Raw genomic sequence first — 18,066 nt, 5'->3', positions numbered from 1 at the left:
TCATACTGCAGTGGTCCACAGGGAAAAGCACTCTTTATAGCCCCTATTTTAAAATCATATATTTTGGGGGTCAAACGAGTTTTCTGGGATTCAAATATGAGCCCAAGGTCACTGCTTTCTTGGAACAGCAGGGAGAGACAAGGGAGATATTCAAAGAACTTGCAAAGCCCTACATAACAACCTCCCACCTTCTCATCATGCCTTTCTCAACCTGTAGATTTTACTGTGTGGCTCATGCAGCCCTCAGAATACCCTGCAGCTTTCTTCCAGCTATCATTGAGGGTGGAAAACCTGCCAATCAGAGAACTGATTCTGCAAAGCACCGGGGGTGGTTGTGTAGGGATAATGTGTTATAGTTGGGGGTGGGAAGGGCAAGCAGAAAAGTGACTGACTTGGCAGAGGAGCTGTGGGCATCCACAGGTCAAAAGATAGCTGGCCCAGGGCTCTGTCAAGCCAGCGGGCTCTGGATCTGTAGCTGAGACAAATCCATTTGTGCTGGGCCTACACTTCCAGGTTGCACAAAAGAAATTGCCAACCTTCCCGTTTCATTTTCACAGAACGAGGCTGTTACATTGAGCTTCACTATTCCAAGCGTGGTCCATTAAAAAGCAGCATCAACAGTGCCTGGAGCTGGTAGGAAATGCAGATGCAAGGCCCCCTGAGAAGGCCCTTGGGAGGGTTCTGATGCACAGTCAAGTTTGAGAACCCCTGTGATGGATGAACTAAGTCATCAGGTGCTTACATAGATAACACTTTTCTTAAGTGTTGGAACTTGAGAGCCCTAGGTTCCTTTGAACAGAGGCTTTGGGTAAAAAGTAAAGGTTTTCCCCTAATGCACTGCTTTCAGGAATTCTACTGGAGCCATATTCTTACTAGAATCCCAATAGAGGGATTTCCTGGTGATATTCCAGTTGTCCCTAAGCAAGTGACAGGCACAGTCCTCGGTCCCCTGTTAAGTCCCCGGCAAGGATTTTGCTGGAGCAAAATCTTACCTGATTCCACTTAAGAATCACCTGGGCTGTTAATGTTGTGGGTGGCAGAGCCCTGTCCCCAGAGCCACTGCAGTGACAAAGCCGTATCCTTAACCCACTGCTCTACAAGAGAACTCCTCAGGGGAGGATCTTTAATGAAAATGCTAGTTCACAAATTAGGTGGCCCATCAGCTAAGTGGAACTTTAAACAAGACATTTCAAAGTCTCATTTCTGGAAATTCACATTCAGGTGTAGGAGTGAAGCTTGGGAATCTGTATTTTATGGGATTCTGATGTAGCTGGTGGAGAAGGATGAGTTGCCAGGAGCTCATGGCCAATGTCTCTTTGTTGTCTGTGGATAGGTGGCTTCACATATTTGGAGAAAAAGCCAGAAAATCCAATGACTTTCTCCTTTTTTTTTTTTTTTTCTTTTTGCTTTTTAAGGCTGCACCTGAGGCATATGGAGGTTCCCAGGCCAGGGGTCAAATTGGAGCTGTGGCTGCCAGCCTATGCCACAGCCATAGCAACACAGGATCCAAGCCACGTCTTCGACCTACACCACAGCTCACCTGGATGCTTAACCCACTGAGCAAGGCTAGGGATCAAACCCGCAACCTCATGGTTACTAGTCAGATTCATTTCTGCTTCACCACAATGGGAACTCCAGAAAATCCAGTTAAACAGGTGAGCTTTGAAGCCACACTAGCCAGATGCAAATCCCTGCTTTGTTACATTTCAGCAGCACAGTTTTGGGCAAATTACTCTTCCTCTTTAGGATTCTGTTTCATCATGTATAAAATAGGGATAATCATAATATTTACACTTAGGAGCACCTGGATTTGTGATGAGGGTTACATGAGCTGATGCTGTTCAGTACATTATTCAATAAATATCAGCTGTTGTTATTGTTTGTGGTGGGAGTGGCTGTTGATGCCCCTCTGGCTACTTTATGGCAGAGTTTAATGTAGCAGGTGTGACCATCAAGAATGAAACCAGAGCTTTTCATTTTGCCTAATTTAATTTTTTTTTTTTGTCTGCACCCATGGCATGCAGAAGTTCCTGGGTCAGGGATTGAACCTGAGCCATAGAAGTGACAATGCTGAGTCCTTAACACCTTGGCCACTAGGGAACTCCATTTTGTCTAATTTATATAGAAACATTTCTTGAAGAAAATAAATGTGCTAGATTTGGAGATATTTCTCCAAAAACAAAATGATGCATTAACCAAGTCTAGGAATTATAGTGCCTGAAAAAAAAGTGCTAAGGCATTGTTAGAGCCCAGTTACAAATGGATGGGCTGAGATGAAGAAAGTCATGTGATATCAGAGCTGTCACAGCAAATGAGGTGCTAAATATAGCGAATGAAGAGGTGCTCCCTTTAGTTAGAAATTACAATGAAACAGGATAAATTTTTTCTTTTCCATTGGCCCTCAGAAATGCTAGAAAAACTATGTGCCAAATGATTGCAATATTCAGTAGCTAATTGTTTTCTAATGAACCAGAATCATATGCTGCTAAATGCAATATGGATTTCCTCTGGGCAAACTAGAAATACAGATAATATAATTTAGTTACTTCAAAATAAGGTCTCTCTCCATTTATCCATTAACAAATGATCACATTTAATTACTCTGAAATTCCTCAAGCTGAAATTTGGTTACAACCAAACTGGTTTCTTAAGGTTAAGTAAATACTCTAGGAATTAGTGAATTAAAGCATGTGTTGGGAACGATTTCTGATAGGTAGGAGGATAAAAAGGAACTAAGAAACTTGAAGTGAAATTAGGACAGGTGTTGCAGGCTTTTTTAGTTGAAAAACTGGCTTTTTTCAAAAGGTCATTGAAATGACAGGAAAGGGGCTTCCCAAATGCTCTTTTGAATAGTGATGTTCATTACTCCATGGTTTTGTTTTTGTTTTTGTTTTTCGTTTTTGGCAGCCCCCGAGGCAGGTGGAAGTTCCTGGGCCAAGGATGGACCTCGCAACACAGCAGGGGCCACAGTCACAACTGTGACAATGCCGAATCCTTAACCCACTGAGCCAGCAGGGAACTCCCACCACCACCTAGTCTTGACGTTAATTCCATGGACTGGAATTTTAGTTTCTTGAGAACCTTTCATTTTGAGGCTCTTTAAATTAAATATGATAAATTGAATATATGATCAGCTAATATCCACGTATCCAATGTAGACATGTCTTGTTCTGATCCTTTGTGATGAAACGAATGTAAGTGTTACATCAAAATGACCTCTTCTTTTTATGCTTCAGCAAAAAGTACACGCTACTTTTGAAATAGGAAACTACTTACAAATATTGACAAAGAGAGAAAACCAAGAAAACAAGAAAAAAGGAGTATGTGGTGGACTGAGTTCTGTGTATGTGCAAAGTGGCAGAATAAAATTTAATTTATTTAGCTTTCCTTCACCCAACTCCGGTGTGTATAGAACTGGCCATATTAGGGTGGCAAAACCAACTACAGATGTTTGCACGCAAAAAAAGGAGCTAAAAAAAGGAAGAGGATTATAAACGTGGCCCACTGAAAGAGAGACACGTGTTATATGAGGAAATGTTTCTCAGCATTGTCAATAGAGGAGTCTCATTTGACATCCTGCCATGGCATGAAGATAGATTCCACAGGGCCAATGGATCATTCTAATGTTAATGAGATTTCAGTGAATGAGTTCCATCATATACAGATGAAAACATGCCACTTAATGTATAGCATAATTGAGGAACACCATTAATAATGTCAAATAATCTTAAACCTGATGAACAGTTATTTTGCATGCCCTATTCAATTCATCGTTATTGAATACTCACGAATCCACGTGGTTCTCAAATGAAAGCAGAATTGGAAAAGGTGACGTCTTAAAAGCACACTCAGCAATGGCTTCAATCACTTCCTACAAGAGAGAACAGATATATTCAATGCACCAGAATTTTAATATGTATTTTTTCCTTTGGGGTTACACTAACATGGTTGTCTTTTTCATTCATAGAATTGTATCAAAGGACTTAAATACAGCTAGAGGGGACTGGGCAGACGGCTGGATTGTAAATTTTCTTACTCTTGACTTAGCAAGGTAAAATGCTTTGGGTGGAAGCAGAGCCACAGCTGTGAAGGAGAATGGTTCTTGTCTGGTAATTATATCTCCTTTTTTTATAATAATAAAAGAAATTGAATCACATTATAAAAATTTTGGACACCAAGAGAAGGCAAAATTTCACCCAAAATACACCCTTTGAATCAAAGCACTGCTGGCATTTGTTTATATATTTATTTCTCATTCTTCATGTATTGGTATAACTCAGTTTTAATTACAGTGAATATTCATATTTTTTAAACATTATTTTGAGATATAATTCATCTATTTACAGTATGCAATAAATGGTTTCTAATAGTCACAGAGTTGTGCAACCATCACCCCAATCTGTTGGGACATTTTCATCACCCCCCAAAAAAACCATGTTCTCACTAGCAGTCACTTGCCATTCCTCCCACCCACCCCACCCCCTCAGACCTAAGCAACCAATTATCTGCTTTCCGTCTCCAGAGATTTGCCTCCTGTAAATATTTCAAATAAATGGAATCATGCAATATGCGGCTTTTTAAGCCAGCTTTCAGGGTTCATCCCTGCTGTAACATGTGTCAGTATATCATTCCGCAGTACATATTTTTTAAAAAATGTATATGTTATAGCTTTAATATCTATATAACATTCTAGGGAGTGGCAGTATTATAATTGATTTAACCATTACCCAATTGTTGGACAGATATATTTTAGGAGCTATCATTCAAATAATTCTACAAAACCCTCTTCCTTCTTCTTCCCTAAGATTTTGAATTATTTTCAAGGAAGGAATTCTCAGAAGGGAAAGGATTAAAGAATAGGAATACTTTTACAGTCTCCCATGTTCCTCCATATTACTTTTCATCTTAGATTACTTAGAGTAATATATGCAGATTTCAATGCATATTCACCAGCTTTGGGCATTTTTAAAAATATATTCCTTATTGAACTGGTATTAAAGGGTGATCTCATTTCTTTTTAATTATATCACTGTCAATACTATTGTAGTTTCAATCCTTTTTTTTTTAGTTTTGCCATTTACTTAAATTTTGGGTTTTTTGTTTGTTTGTTTATTTGTTTAGCTTTTAGGGCCACACATGTGGCATATGGAAGCTCCTAGGCTAGGGGTCGAATCAGGAGCTGCAGCTGCCAGCCTACACCGCAGCCTACGCCACGCAGGATCCAAGCCACATCTGCGACCTACACCACAGCTCACTGCAAGCCAGATCTTTAACCCACTGAGTGAGGCCAGGGATGGAACCGCATCCTTATGGTTACTGGTCAGGTTCATTACCACTGAGCCACAACAGGAACTCCTGCATTTATTTCTAGTAGGCATTTTCACTCTCATTCCTTATGCCTAAGCCTTTTCTACAACCTTCTCTACCTTCCTTAAACAATTCATAGCTTTCTTTATATCCATGCCAGAAAGCTATTTCCAGGGCCCCGGAGTAAAAATAAGGTTTTCTAATTCTGTACTACATTTGCATATATCCTCTAGGAAGGATTTGCCTGCATGGAGCAAAAGAATCCCTTACTGTTTCTTAGAAGTGAATTCACAGATTGCTTTTCATACATTAGCAATTAAACTTTTATGATAGTTGATACCATCAAAAATAAGTGCCCTATAAATAACAAGCAGCACCCAGAATTTAAATTCTGTATTTGATTTACTTGAGTATAGGATTTGGATTCAAACAGGATTGTATTTGAATTCTTCTCAGCCTTACAAGCTGTGTGACCTAGGGAAAAATCACTTTATGCCTCTGTGCATTGGTTTGCTGGCCTGTAAATTGGGAGGGATAAGCCCCATTCTACAAATCTGTTGTGGGGATGCAGGGAGAGGAGGTCCCAGCTCACGGTGGACAGATAGTCTCAAATCAGCTAAAATTACTTACCTTGCTGATGTCTCTTTTTCCATTCACCCTAAACCATTCCCCTGAGACTCTAATTCATACAAGAGCTACCATCAAATGAGCACTTATTATGTTCCAGATACATACTCTATCTCATGCTATAAACATTCCATAATGAAACATCACCAATCACCTTACAGATTATAAATGGAAACTCAGAGATATTAAGCAATTTGCCCAACATCACAGACAGGAAAGACCAAGAAACCCTGGGCAAGTTTATCTAACTCTAGAATTTAGGTTCTTAACTGTGGCAGTAACTCCCATGCAGCTAATGACCTTAACTACCCAAGTTCAAAGCCCTCAAAAGAATTGTGACTAGGTATCACAAAGGAAGTAAGTGGTACCTGGTGGGGTGGGGGAGGGCAGGGGCTAGATTTGGTTTTATTTCCCAATTTGGCCCTGTTTTATTAGCTGCAGATAAAATAGATGAAAGCCATTCCTGATCCCTCTTTCTCTTACATTTTTCTATTCCTCCACAATCCTGTCAAAGATATATCAGAATATTACTGCATCTCAGTACATCCACCTCTATCACCCTGATCCAAAAGCCTTTGCAATAACTGCTGTCATAGATTTTGTTGTCATTCCCACATATTCACTATCCCCTTCCTGTGAGGTCTGTCGACAATAGGCAAGGCCGTGGGTTTTGTTTTGGTTGATGAAATGCATGTGAAAACGATATGTGCTGCTGTTGGGCAGAGTCTTCAAGAGCCACCTTGGGGGTTCTGCCATTTCTCTTTCCCCACTGCCATAAGCCCAGTGATATCACAGATTGGGGTCTTCTTTCTATATGGATGGCAGACAGTATTTACCAGAGCAACATCTAATCTGAGCAAATTGTGTGGTTTGAATCCAGTGAGGTTCTGGAGCTTCTTGTTTTTGCAGCCAAATCTAATGGAGGCTGACAATGAAAGCCTTCTAGCTGCTTTCCTGGCTTCTGCGTTTTCCTCTTACACTACCTACCACAACCAGAATGATTGCTCCTAAACCCAAGTCAGATGACTTCACTTCTTTGAAGTAAACTTTCAATGGTCTTCCCTTTCACAGAGTGAAATCCAAGGGCTTGATCAGATCTGGCATCTGCCATCTTGCTAAATGCATCTTCTTTTCCTATTTACCATTGCTCATTCTACAACACACCACTGACCTTCTTGCTTTCCTTCCAATAAATATCCCAAGCATGATTTCATCTCTTTACGTATCTCTTACATATTTTTTCATCTTTATTACTTCTGTCAGGAATACTCTTGTCTGAAAGCAAGGCTTATTTCCTTAATTTTGGAGAGTAGGGGTCTCTGCTCAAATGTCACACCACCAAAGTCTTTCTCCCACCATCCTGCAGAAAATAGCATACCTCTAGCATACCTTTGCCTTCGATATTGATTAATGTTATCTTAATGCCATATTGTGTGCTTATTTTGGTCTGTTTCTCTCCACTAAAATATAAGCTTCTTCAGGGAAAGCACTCAGTTTTCACCATTGCTTTGTTCCCAGGATGCAGGAAGTACTATGGAGCATTCTAGATGCTTATTAAATATTCACAAATGAATAAATGAACTCTTAAAATCGTTAATAGAAATAAACACAATTTGTCTGGCTGTGTTCCCATTTATTCCTCCATTGACTCTTTCAGAGAATGGTACATTTTTTTTCATAAAGGGTTTTGCTGGCCCTATGATTTCTATGGCAACTCTTCAACTCTGCCATTATAGCCCCAAAGCAGCCACAAATAACATGTAAACACATGGAGGTACCTATATGCCAACAAAACTGAATATACAAAAACAGATGACAGGCTGGATGTGGCCCACAAGGGATATATTGTCAACCTCTGGATTCATCTGATCATTGGCTTAAGCAAATCTTAAAAACTAATTGTAACCAAAGGTAAATGTAATTTTATATTACAGAAGTTTGAATGTTGAGTCTATACTGAATAGCCCATTTAACTTTCACACTTTTCTGGCCAAAATTTCCAATCAAGGTGAAGTCTTACATTGAAAAATGTCTTTCAAATGTAAATGTATATGATTATGTAATTAGTCTCTGGTAACTTTGTCTGTTTCAAACTGCTCCAGCTACTTTTAATAATGAAAGTTGATTGTAGACCCATCCCATCAGCATTTGGGCCAATGGAGAGTCAGGCCTCCAAGTGAGTAAGAACCCAAGGGTCTATCTCTCTTTATCTCTGGTCAATGAAATGTTCCCATTTTTCTGGGCTTGCTCTCATTTTTGTAGGGAATTAGAGTCCCACCTATGTTACTAGGTCTCTGGGTGGGGTTCTCTCTTCCCACACTAGGGATGCTGGTATGCGTTGAGTTGCTATTAGGGTCTCGGGTTCCTAGACCTTCTTGACACATGTCTCCTACATCTCTCCTTTTCCTGCCTCTAATGTTGTACATGTTTGGTCTTGTGCACTTGATTCAGGGCTCCTGTTTGCAATGAAGCCTCTAGGCTCACCAGTTACACCCTTCTCAGCTCCCACAGGGCCTTTCACTAAGGCTGGGCTGTGTTTCATTTGCCACATGATTTGGGTTTCTGGTTTCCTCTTAGAGGTGAAGTGGATGCCAGGGGTTGTTCTGGGTTATGTTTATAGCCTCAACCTTGGCAGCCTTAGAAATGACTTCCTTCAACCCCTGACCCTCACCCTGACTTAACAACTCCTTACATATATAATACCACTATGACTACATGCCTAGAAAGAAAGCTAAAGTGTGGCTTTAAAAATCTCAATTATAATAACATTAGCTAACATTTATAGTGAACTTATGCATGCCATGCATTGTTCTAAACCGTGTCTGTATATTAGCTAGGGTCACTGAATGCTTACAACAACCCTTGGAGGCAAGCACTCTCATCACTTCCATTTTCTTATGAGAAAGATGCTTGGTCTGTAAGGGAAGTTTCCCTGGCTATGCAGGCCATTAGTACTGGTTCTGGAACCCTCACTCTCAGCTCCAGAGCTACATCCTGGGGAGTTCCCATTGTGTTTCAGTGAGTTAAGAGCCCAACATAGTGTCTGTGAGGATGTAGGTTCAATCCCTGGCCTTGCTCAACGGTTAAGGATTTGGTGTTGCTGCAAGCTGCAGTGTGAGTCACAGATGCAGCTTGGATCTGGCATTGCTGTGGCTGTGGTATCAGCTGGCAGCTGTAGCTCTGATTGAACCCCTAGCCCGGGAACTTGCATATGCTGAAGGTGCAGTCATAAAAAGAAACAAAACAAAACAACAAAGCTGCATCCTGAACTTCTACAGTCTTCTTTCTTTTCCTCTCAGCCTCTCCTTCTTCCTCTGTCTGTCTCTCCCCATCTCTCCCATAACTCTAGTCACCAGCATAAAAGAATTTTCGGAACTTTTAAAAGAAAACATTTACTGAATTTCATTGAACAATTTTAGTTGCAAGCCCCTGGAAACTTGAATCGAAGTTCCCTTAAAAACTTTCAGATTTTCATACCTTTGGAATACTTGGCATGATGTACCTGATCTCTGAGGACGAGAAAACTAATCATAGGTTTTATGTTTGGTTCTTTCACATAAGCTATCCTTAGTGGACACTGGATGTGAAAGTATCTTACTGCTTGATTACTCCTTATTGGGCCAAAATCATTTTTTCAGATCCTCTAACACTGGATTCAATAATCTATAAACCATATGGCTCAATTACTAATCTCCAGTGGGAAAAAACCGCCCTTGAAATCCTTTATCCTTGACAGACAACAGCAGGGTGTATTTGGATATCCATTTTATGTGAGCATTTGTGCAGCAGTCAAATCACATCCTAAATTATGATTATTTCTTTCAGAGAATGAAGCTTTATTTTCGGAAATGCTCCATTTAACCACATATTCAAATTTAATATATTTTCATCATATACTTTATTGCATAACTCAGCTTTCCATCTTATACAATTGCTGGTTACAAAGGAGCTGCCTGAGGAGGAAAAAGGGAGCAGCTTGGGGATGGAGTAGGTAGGTGAGCGTGCAGAGTGGGGAGGAAGCAGATGGGGTGAGAACAGAGAGGATGCAGGCTAAGTGGCGAGTTATTGTCTTGACCACTGGAAAGGCTAAGGCAATGAGGCAAAGACACCAAAGAGCAAACAGATGGGGTAGATGACAAATAAATCTGGAGTGCAAAATAAAAAGTCCTCCATAAGGAGTTCCTGTTGTGGCTCAGTGGTAATGAACCCAACTAGTATCCATGAGGATATGGGTTCAGTCCCTGGCCTCTCTCAGTGGGTTAAGGATCCAGCATTGCCGCAGGTTGTGGTATAGGTCACAGATGCAGCTCAGACCCAGTGTTGCTGTGGCTATGGGCGTACGTTGGCATCTACAGCTCTGATTCAACCCCTAGCCCGGGAACTTCCATATGCTGTAGGTGCAGCCCTAAAAAGACAAAAATACATTTCAAAAAAAAGAGTCCTCCACAAAGAGGTTGAATTACAGCATGTCCCCTTTCCCAGAACACAACGTTTTATTTTGGCCCATACAATAAATCGGTAGGCAATGCTAATGGGAAATTTTACTTTGAGGGATAGATCAAAGATGGTACAGAAGCGTTCCAGACTGCACAGACTCAGCACAGATAAACAGTTTGACATAAAAATGATGAACTTTTGCAATTATTTTGTTGCTGCAATACACTCAGGGGCTATAGAATATAGCCTAATTATCCTGTGAAGATCAGGTCCAAATACATAGGCTAGCCCAAGCTGGCAAACATGGGGAGAATCTTTTCACTGCCTACCAACATATAGACTTTCATGTGTGAAATGGGGAAAGACCAAATTCACTGGTCTGATGAACAGACACAAGAAAGACTAAAAACAAAGGCTCTACTATAATTTGCCTATTTGCTTTAGGATGGAAAAAGTCATTAAAATTTAATGAGCACATACTGTATGCCAGATTCTTTTTAAAGTGCTTGGGACAGATCAGGAACAAAACAAGGATCCTTGCCTTTGTGAAGCTCACATGTTGGAAGGAGGCAGACAATAAAAAAGGAATGTAATGTCGATAAGTAACAAGGATCTATTGTATAGCACAAGGAAATCTATTTGATACTCTGTGATAGCCTACAGGGGAAAGAAACTGAAAAAGCATGGATATATGTCTATGCACAGCTGATTCACTTTGCTGTACACCTGAAACTAACACAACATTGTAAGTCACCTATACTCTAATAAAGTTTATTTTTTAAAAAAAGAAGGAACATAATAATTGAATAAATCAAGCAGAATAGTAGAAGGTGATAAGTGCCACTTGGTAAATAGAGACATTAATTAATTAATTAATTAATTATTATTTTTTGCTTTTTAGGGCCATATGGAAGTTTCCAGGCCAGGGGTCGAATCAGAGCTGCAGCTGCAGGCCTGCATCACAGCCACTGCACACCGGATCCGAGCTGCATCTGTGACCTACACCACAACTTGCGGTAATACTGGATCCTTAACCCACTGAACCCGCATCCTCATGGATACTAGTTGGGTTCCTAACCTGCTGAGCCACAACAGAAACTGCAGGTAAATAGAAATAAAGTGATAGTGGGCATATCAGGAGTGTGGGAGTGGGCGTATTAAACAGAGTGGTCCCAGGAGGCATCCTTGAGAAGGTGGCATTTGAGAAAGGCTTTAAGGAGGTAAGAGGTGAGCCAAGCAGACACCTGAAGGAAGAGTGTTGCAGGCAGAGGGTCTACCTGTGCAAAGACTGTGAGGGGGGACCTGCCTAGTGTGAGACCAATAGGGCTGTAGCTATAGCTGATGGAGTGAGGGGTGCGTGGTGGTGGTGGGATGGATCACATGGGGCCTTGCCCCCCATTTCTCTTTGTATCCTTCCTTACACATTCACTGTACACTGTGGTTTCCGGAAAAGCAGACCACATGCTGATAATCATGCAGAGCCGGGCTGGAATAGGGAAGCAAGGAAGGTGTGTAAATGCAAAATTTAAAGAGACATTCAGTCTCAGGTGCCAACTTTGCATTTACACACCAGTGACAAGAAGCACCTCCTTAAATTTTGCACACGAGGTGCTTCACTTGCCTCACTCTGTTCCTCGTCCTGATGCACAGGATTCTTGCTCTGTGTATTTGTCCACATCACAGGCTGACATTTCTCCTCCTCACACTCATCCCCATCCACCAGCACCACCAGCACCACCCACTTCTCTGCCAGAATTATTGCTCCTGCAGCAAGCAAATCTGTACCAACCAACCAATAGGATGATGAGTTTCCTGCTCTTTTTTGGGCACCGCCCCCCCTCAACTCCAGCAGGCAGAGAGGAAGCAGAATTCTGAGCTAGATTTAGTCTTTTAGTCTCTAAATCTGTCTGCAAGTGTGTGTTTGTGGTTGAGAACTTATGCTTCCGGGGCCCAGGAATAGATGTTCAATCAGCCCATGACTCTGGGATCGCAGATGTGACTGAAGGACCACTTGTATGGTTGAGTGCACAGGGAGAGTCACTCTAAGCTGACTTGATGGCTGAGGCCAAGAAGCCAATGCTTCACATAAAATAAATATGCCTTAGAGGGTTCTGAGTGTTTAATGTTCCTCCCAATGTCCCCCCTCCTCCTGAGGAACTCAGAGAACCTTGAGAATTAAGACAATATAATTGCTCCTCACATGGACCATGAGTGGGGGTGTGTCTGTGTGTCTGGGACCTTCTGGCAGTCGGTGTGTACACAAGGCCATTGGCCCCCTGCCTCAGCATCAGGATGTGCTGTCTCCCACTCCAGGGTCCTCTCCATCCATCAACAGATAGATGAGCCCAAATTGCATACCCTCCATGCCAGGGTCAGCCGTGCCCTTTTTTTTTCTTTTTTCTTTTGGCTGTACTTGCGACACATGGAAGTTCCTGGTCTAGGGATCCTATCCAAGCCACAGCTGTGGCAAGACTGGATCTTAACCTGATGTGCTAGGCTGGGGATCTGCTACAGAGATGACAAAGGATCCACTGCGCCACCATGGGAACTACTACTAATAATTTTTAAAAAGCTACTAATAATTAAAAAAAATTATTTCAAATAATTATTTAAAAATTAATAATTTTTTAAAAACTATTAAAAATTTTTAAAAAAATTTCATTTTTAAAAATTATTTCATTTTTTTGTCTTTTTAGGTTTTGTCTTTTTAGGTTTAGAGCCACACCCCTGACATATGGAGGTCCCCAAGCTAGGGGTCAAATCAGAGCTGCAGCCGCTGGCCTATGCCACAACCACAGCTGTGCTGGATCTGATCCACTTCTGTGACCTACACCACAGCTCACAGAAACACCAGATGCTTAACCCACTGAGCAAGGCCAGGGATCAAACCTGCGTCCTCACGGATGCTAGTCAGATTCGTTTCTGCTGTGCCACGGGGGGGAACTCCACCCGCTACATTTTTTTTAAAAGGCCAAGCATGTTAGGGTTGGTACTGGATAGCTGACAAGGAACAATGGAAGAAGCTGAAGAGGTGGGGACTATGGAAATAAGACAAAACCTCACTGAGTTCCCGTTAAAGAAAATGAAAAGACACTAAGAGTGCTCAACTGCAGGAGCAGATACAGCTTCTAAAAATTTGGATTGAAATTAAAGTCAATTCCATTTTAAACTTTGTTGTAAAATTTAGTAAAGGGTGCTATTTTTCACTAATTGCTGTATTCTAGCCTAAGTGAGAAATCATGAAAAGTCAAATTCACAACATAGTCAATACATTTTAAGCTGCTAATATTATGTCAGAACACATCCTTATTGCTGTCGAATACAGTATCTTTGATCAGGAAATCCATTTTTCTAAACTGAAACCTGGATGCCCCTTTAAAATCTTGCTTCTTTTTTTTGCTGCCCTCTCAAAAGACAGATGTTTATTTTATCACATCCCAAGTGCTCCAGGGCTAAAAGCTGGATATTGAATTTTTTTTTTGCTCCCAATGCTACTTCTGAAACACTACCTTTCAATCTTCTTATCTTCAAACAAAAAAACCCCCAGTTTTCATGAGGTGGCCTATCCAGCTTTTCCACTCTGCCATCCACTGAGTTCCCCCTCCTTCAGCAAAGACTGTGGCACGACTCACATTTTGTTCATGCAGAGCTTTGTCACCAGTCTTAGGGACATTAACAACTAGCTCATCCTATATTCTAGCCTCGCAGCAGTGCAGCCTCCCCATTTTTAAGGACCTTGTTCCCACTCCATCTTAGCCACCACACACTTGGGCTCTGCTTTGCTTGCTTAGGGCAAGAGTTAGTGACCCAGAGCCAGTTCTGCCCTGAGACCCAGGTAACATAGGGCATCAAAGGTCTGCCTTGGGACCTGTGCTCTAGAGCTGTCCTCTGTCCCTTCTTTTCTGATTCCTTCCAAAGACTGAGACACCGGAGTCAGTCAAGAGAAGTCCCCCAAAGCCCATTTAACTTCTTTCGAGATCACTCTCTGGTAACACAGGACCCTGGATTTCCTCAAGCCAGATGGCTCCAAGCTCCTGGGGACAGCTCACTGCAGGGTATTCGAATAGAACTTGGATATTTGGGTGTCCATATGCATGCATATTAGGACTTTATGGTGTAGGATGGTGTTTTGGGTAGAAAGAGAGGGAAGATGACCAAACACACCCTCATTCCTGACTAATAAGAATAGCTGATGCTTTTTTTTTCCCCCTCAATTACCACTTTAATCTTGACTCCTAAATGGGAATTAAGATACCTAATCATAGAATTATTTCTGCTTACTGACAGCAAGCCAGTCTATAGCAAAATGCTGCCTCCTTGAACCCTCACACTATCACCTAATACAAGCCCAAATCCAATAAGTTCTCTCTAAGACACTTTTACTGACAAACACAGTCCCTCAGGCTATGTGTGCTCCCTTGTTGCATGAGCCAATAAAACCAACTTTGACCACAGGTGTTTTCCTAGGGGTCTTCAACTGATAAGCACTGGTGTGTGCAAAAAGCTGGCTATAATAGTCAGTGGTTTTTTTTTTTTTTTTGGTCTTTTTAGGGCTGCACAGATGGCATATGGAAGTTCCCAGTCTAGGGGTCAAATCGGAGCTGTAGCTGCCAGCCTATGTCATAGCCACAGTAATGCAGGATCCAAGCCATGTTTGTTACCTACACTACAACTCACAGCAATGCTGGATCCTTAACCCACCAAGGGAGGAGAGAGATTGAACCTGGCCCTCATGAATACTACTAGTTGGATTCATTACCACTGAGCCTCAATAGGAACTCCCCAGTATTCTCTGTTGATTATTATATGCTATTGCACAAATGGAATAGTATATGATAATTAAAACATGGCAATTAATGTTATCATCATCATCAAGAAAGCAAAGAAGCTAGAGATACATGCAATAATATTGTTGAATCTTCCAAACAATATGGAGTTAAAAAAAAAGCATAAGATGAACTAAGGCATATTACAGTGTGAATCCATGTATATCAAGTTAAAACACTGGTGAAACTGCATTGTTTAGAGCTGCACATAAAGTAGTACAGGTCAAAGAGAAGCAAAGTAATGATCCCTGTCATGGTCAGAAAAGTAGTCATCTCTGGAGGTAAGAAGGTCATCCTAATGAGAACAGGTACATAGGTGTTTCCGAAGTGTCAGTAACCTTCTATTTCTTTCTTTCTTTCTTTCTTTTTTCTTTTTTGGCTGCGCCACAACATATGGAGTTCTTGGGCCAGGGAGGAGATTCAAGCCATAGTTGTGACCTACACTGTAGCTGTGGCAATGCAAGATCCTTTAACCCATTGTGATGGGCCAGGGATTGAACCTGCATCCTGGGGCTGCAAAGACTGCCACTTCCAATCTAACTGTGCCACAGGGGGAACTCCAGTTTTCTATTTCTTAACTTAGGTGGTAGTTACATGAGTATACACTTCATATTCATTAGTTAAAACTGTACAAATAAGTTGTATATATTCTTTGTGTATGCTATATTTCACAATGATAACATGCAGTAAAAAAGAATGAGTGTGGCACAGCGGAAATAAATCTGACTAGGAACCATGAGGTTGGGGGTTCAATCCCTGGCCTTGATCAGTGGGTTAAGGATCTGGTGTTGTCTTGAGCTGTGGTGTAGGTCACAGACGTGGCTCGGATCCTGCATTGCTGTGGCTGTTTTGTAGGCCGGCAGCTGTAGCTCCAATTATACCCCTAGCCTGGGAACCTCCATATGCCATGGGTGTGCCCCTAAAAAGCAAAAAAAAAAAAAAAAAAAAAAAAGAGTGCTAAATAGACGAATAAATTGATATTTCCTTTTATAAGTTAGTTTCTTTTGATTTTGTTTAGCGATTCACCTCATGGCAATTACTCCTGGATAAACTGCTAAATTTTAGCCTCTGAAATTGCAAAGATGATTCATAGCCTATGGATTTAATTGTGACCACTGGGACTTTGTTTTAGCAGACTTTACCCAAAAGGGAGTCTGGTCTCCCCAGCTTCCTCTCTTAGCAATATTCATTCACTCTACCTTGAAGGATATTTCTGTGGTCATGGTGAAGCCATGGGTGATGACTGGCTCTTCTTCTGCAGTCCGTCCCTTCCAGCAGTCCAACTCCACACAGCGACAACCAGACAGGAGCACTTGGCGATACATCTCGACAGAGGAGTTTCCAGCCAGCTGACCAGCTATAACACACAAACAAAATGAACCTTTCTCAGGAGCAAGAAAGCCACTGGTGGTTTCCTAGAAAAGCTCTTTAACAATGGGAAAACACAGAGTTCAAGAGTTTGAGTAGTTCTCAGTCTTTCTTCTGCCTCAACTAACCAGAAGGTAGCGGCACAACTGGAAATGTAATTGTGGCTCCATTTCCACGACTGGGAAGAGTGAATAGCAGGAGGAGAGCATTGTAGCAACAACAATAACTTATGCTTACAACATGCCAGTTGTAGTTCTTTGGACTTTACATGTGTTACTACATTTAATCTTCACAAAAATCTGTATTATTTTTAAATACCCTTAGCTTCAGTAAGGACGTTGCCCTGGACTTTTAAGCTAGATAAGGTTTAATGATAGATTGAAGGGGAACACACTAGAATGTTCTGTCACGAAAGATTCAAACAGCTTCCAGAAACATTTCTTTGGATTCCTTGTGATTATCTTTATCATTCAAAGAATAAATAGAAGGAACTTGATGTACATTTTGAATGCTGATAAGTTAGGGTTTTGAAAGACATGGTAAGGCATGGTATTGGGTTTGTGAGATGGAAATGATTCTGGGGGGTACAAAGCCCTGAGAAATGGGAGGGTGTGTGTATGTGCATCTGTGTTGTGTTTACTGTCCAGCATTGAAGCCCAACAGAATTCCTCTAAGGTAAATTTATTCATTCTTAAAATGAATAATCTGCATCAGAAATAGAAATCTCTCAAAGAAAGCATTAAAAATTCACATTTATCCATAATTGTCCTATTGCTTAGAAAGCATATTAGATTTTCTTGTGTGTTTTTCCTCCACTTATGGAAATTTTTTTCCAAATATGTGCATTAATATTCTCCATTACCCTTTCCTTTTCTGCCTAGTCTCAAAGCTGGTTTATTTTTCTTCCCTAAAATTCCTAAGCCCTCACTATTATATCTCGTCCATCCATTACATTTCCATTTGATTAGATGCAATAAATAGAGCTTCTGGGGCCGGGGGATTGCTGTGAGTTGGGATTAATGATATGGCATGAGTCACTCAACCATGGTTGTTTCTGAAACTAGTATCTGACATCATCTCTGCTTGGCTGCGAACATCCTTTGGAGTACATTCCAAGGCCATGATTGAACTTTGGAGCTGAAGCTCCATTTCACATTAATTCATAATACTGCCCCAAGTTACAGCGCTGCAACTTCTCACTTGACTGCATTCATCTGGGGCAGCTGGCTATATTCACTTGAGCTTTGTCTTAGATTACCCAAGGCATCCATGGAAGGAAGAGACCAGAAAACTGAAAATAACAATCCCTCTATTAACACAGGCTTCTGAGAAACTTCCCGTCTTGCAGAGGGTGAGGATTAATTGCCTGTATTTATACTTATCATGACTTACTGTCTTCTCTTCCACCTCCAGGGTAAGAAGGTTCCAAAATGTGACGCATTTGTTAATTCAGTGGCTTTCTTCAGTAAACACTGTCTCCATGGAGGTGGGGGCCATTTCT

General features: G+C 41.2%; 1 protein-coding gene across 5 annotated transcripts in view; it reads right to left on the bottom strand.

Moving 5' to 3' along the window:
- The window catches only part of PLCB1 (phospholipase C beta 1), a 746,923-nt gene that overhangs the window by 164,474 nt on the left and 564,383 nt on the right, over positions 1-18,066 (bottom strand). For all 5 annotated transcript variants that reach the window (XR_014831904.1, XM_021077401.2, XM_021077400.2 and 2 more), the window contains 2 exons: positions 16,397-16,554; positions 3,789-3,871 (listed from right to left, as the gene is read on the bottom strand). Coding sequence is in view for 4 of the 5 variants with exons in the window: in XM_021077401.2 (XP_020933060.1) it covers positions 3,789-3,871; positions 16,397-16,554 (241 nt within the window). In the remaining variant the exon portion in view is untranslated. The remainder of the gene's footprint in view (positions 1-3,788; positions 3,872-16,396; positions 16,555-18,066) is intronic.

Source organism: Sus scrofa, chromosome 17, assembly GCF_054392235.1.
Source record: "Sus scrofa isolate SSC_HxYL_T2T_F1_AM1 chromosome 17, Sscrofa_HxYL_maternal_Yorkshire_Landrace_v2.0, whole genome shotgun sequence".
NCBI classification, from domain to species: Eukaryota; Metazoa; Chordata; class Mammalia; order Artiodactyla; family Suidae; genus Sus; species Sus scrofa.
Note: the sequence above shows the minus strand (reverse complement) of the source record. Positions and strands in the feature narration are given on the sequence as shown.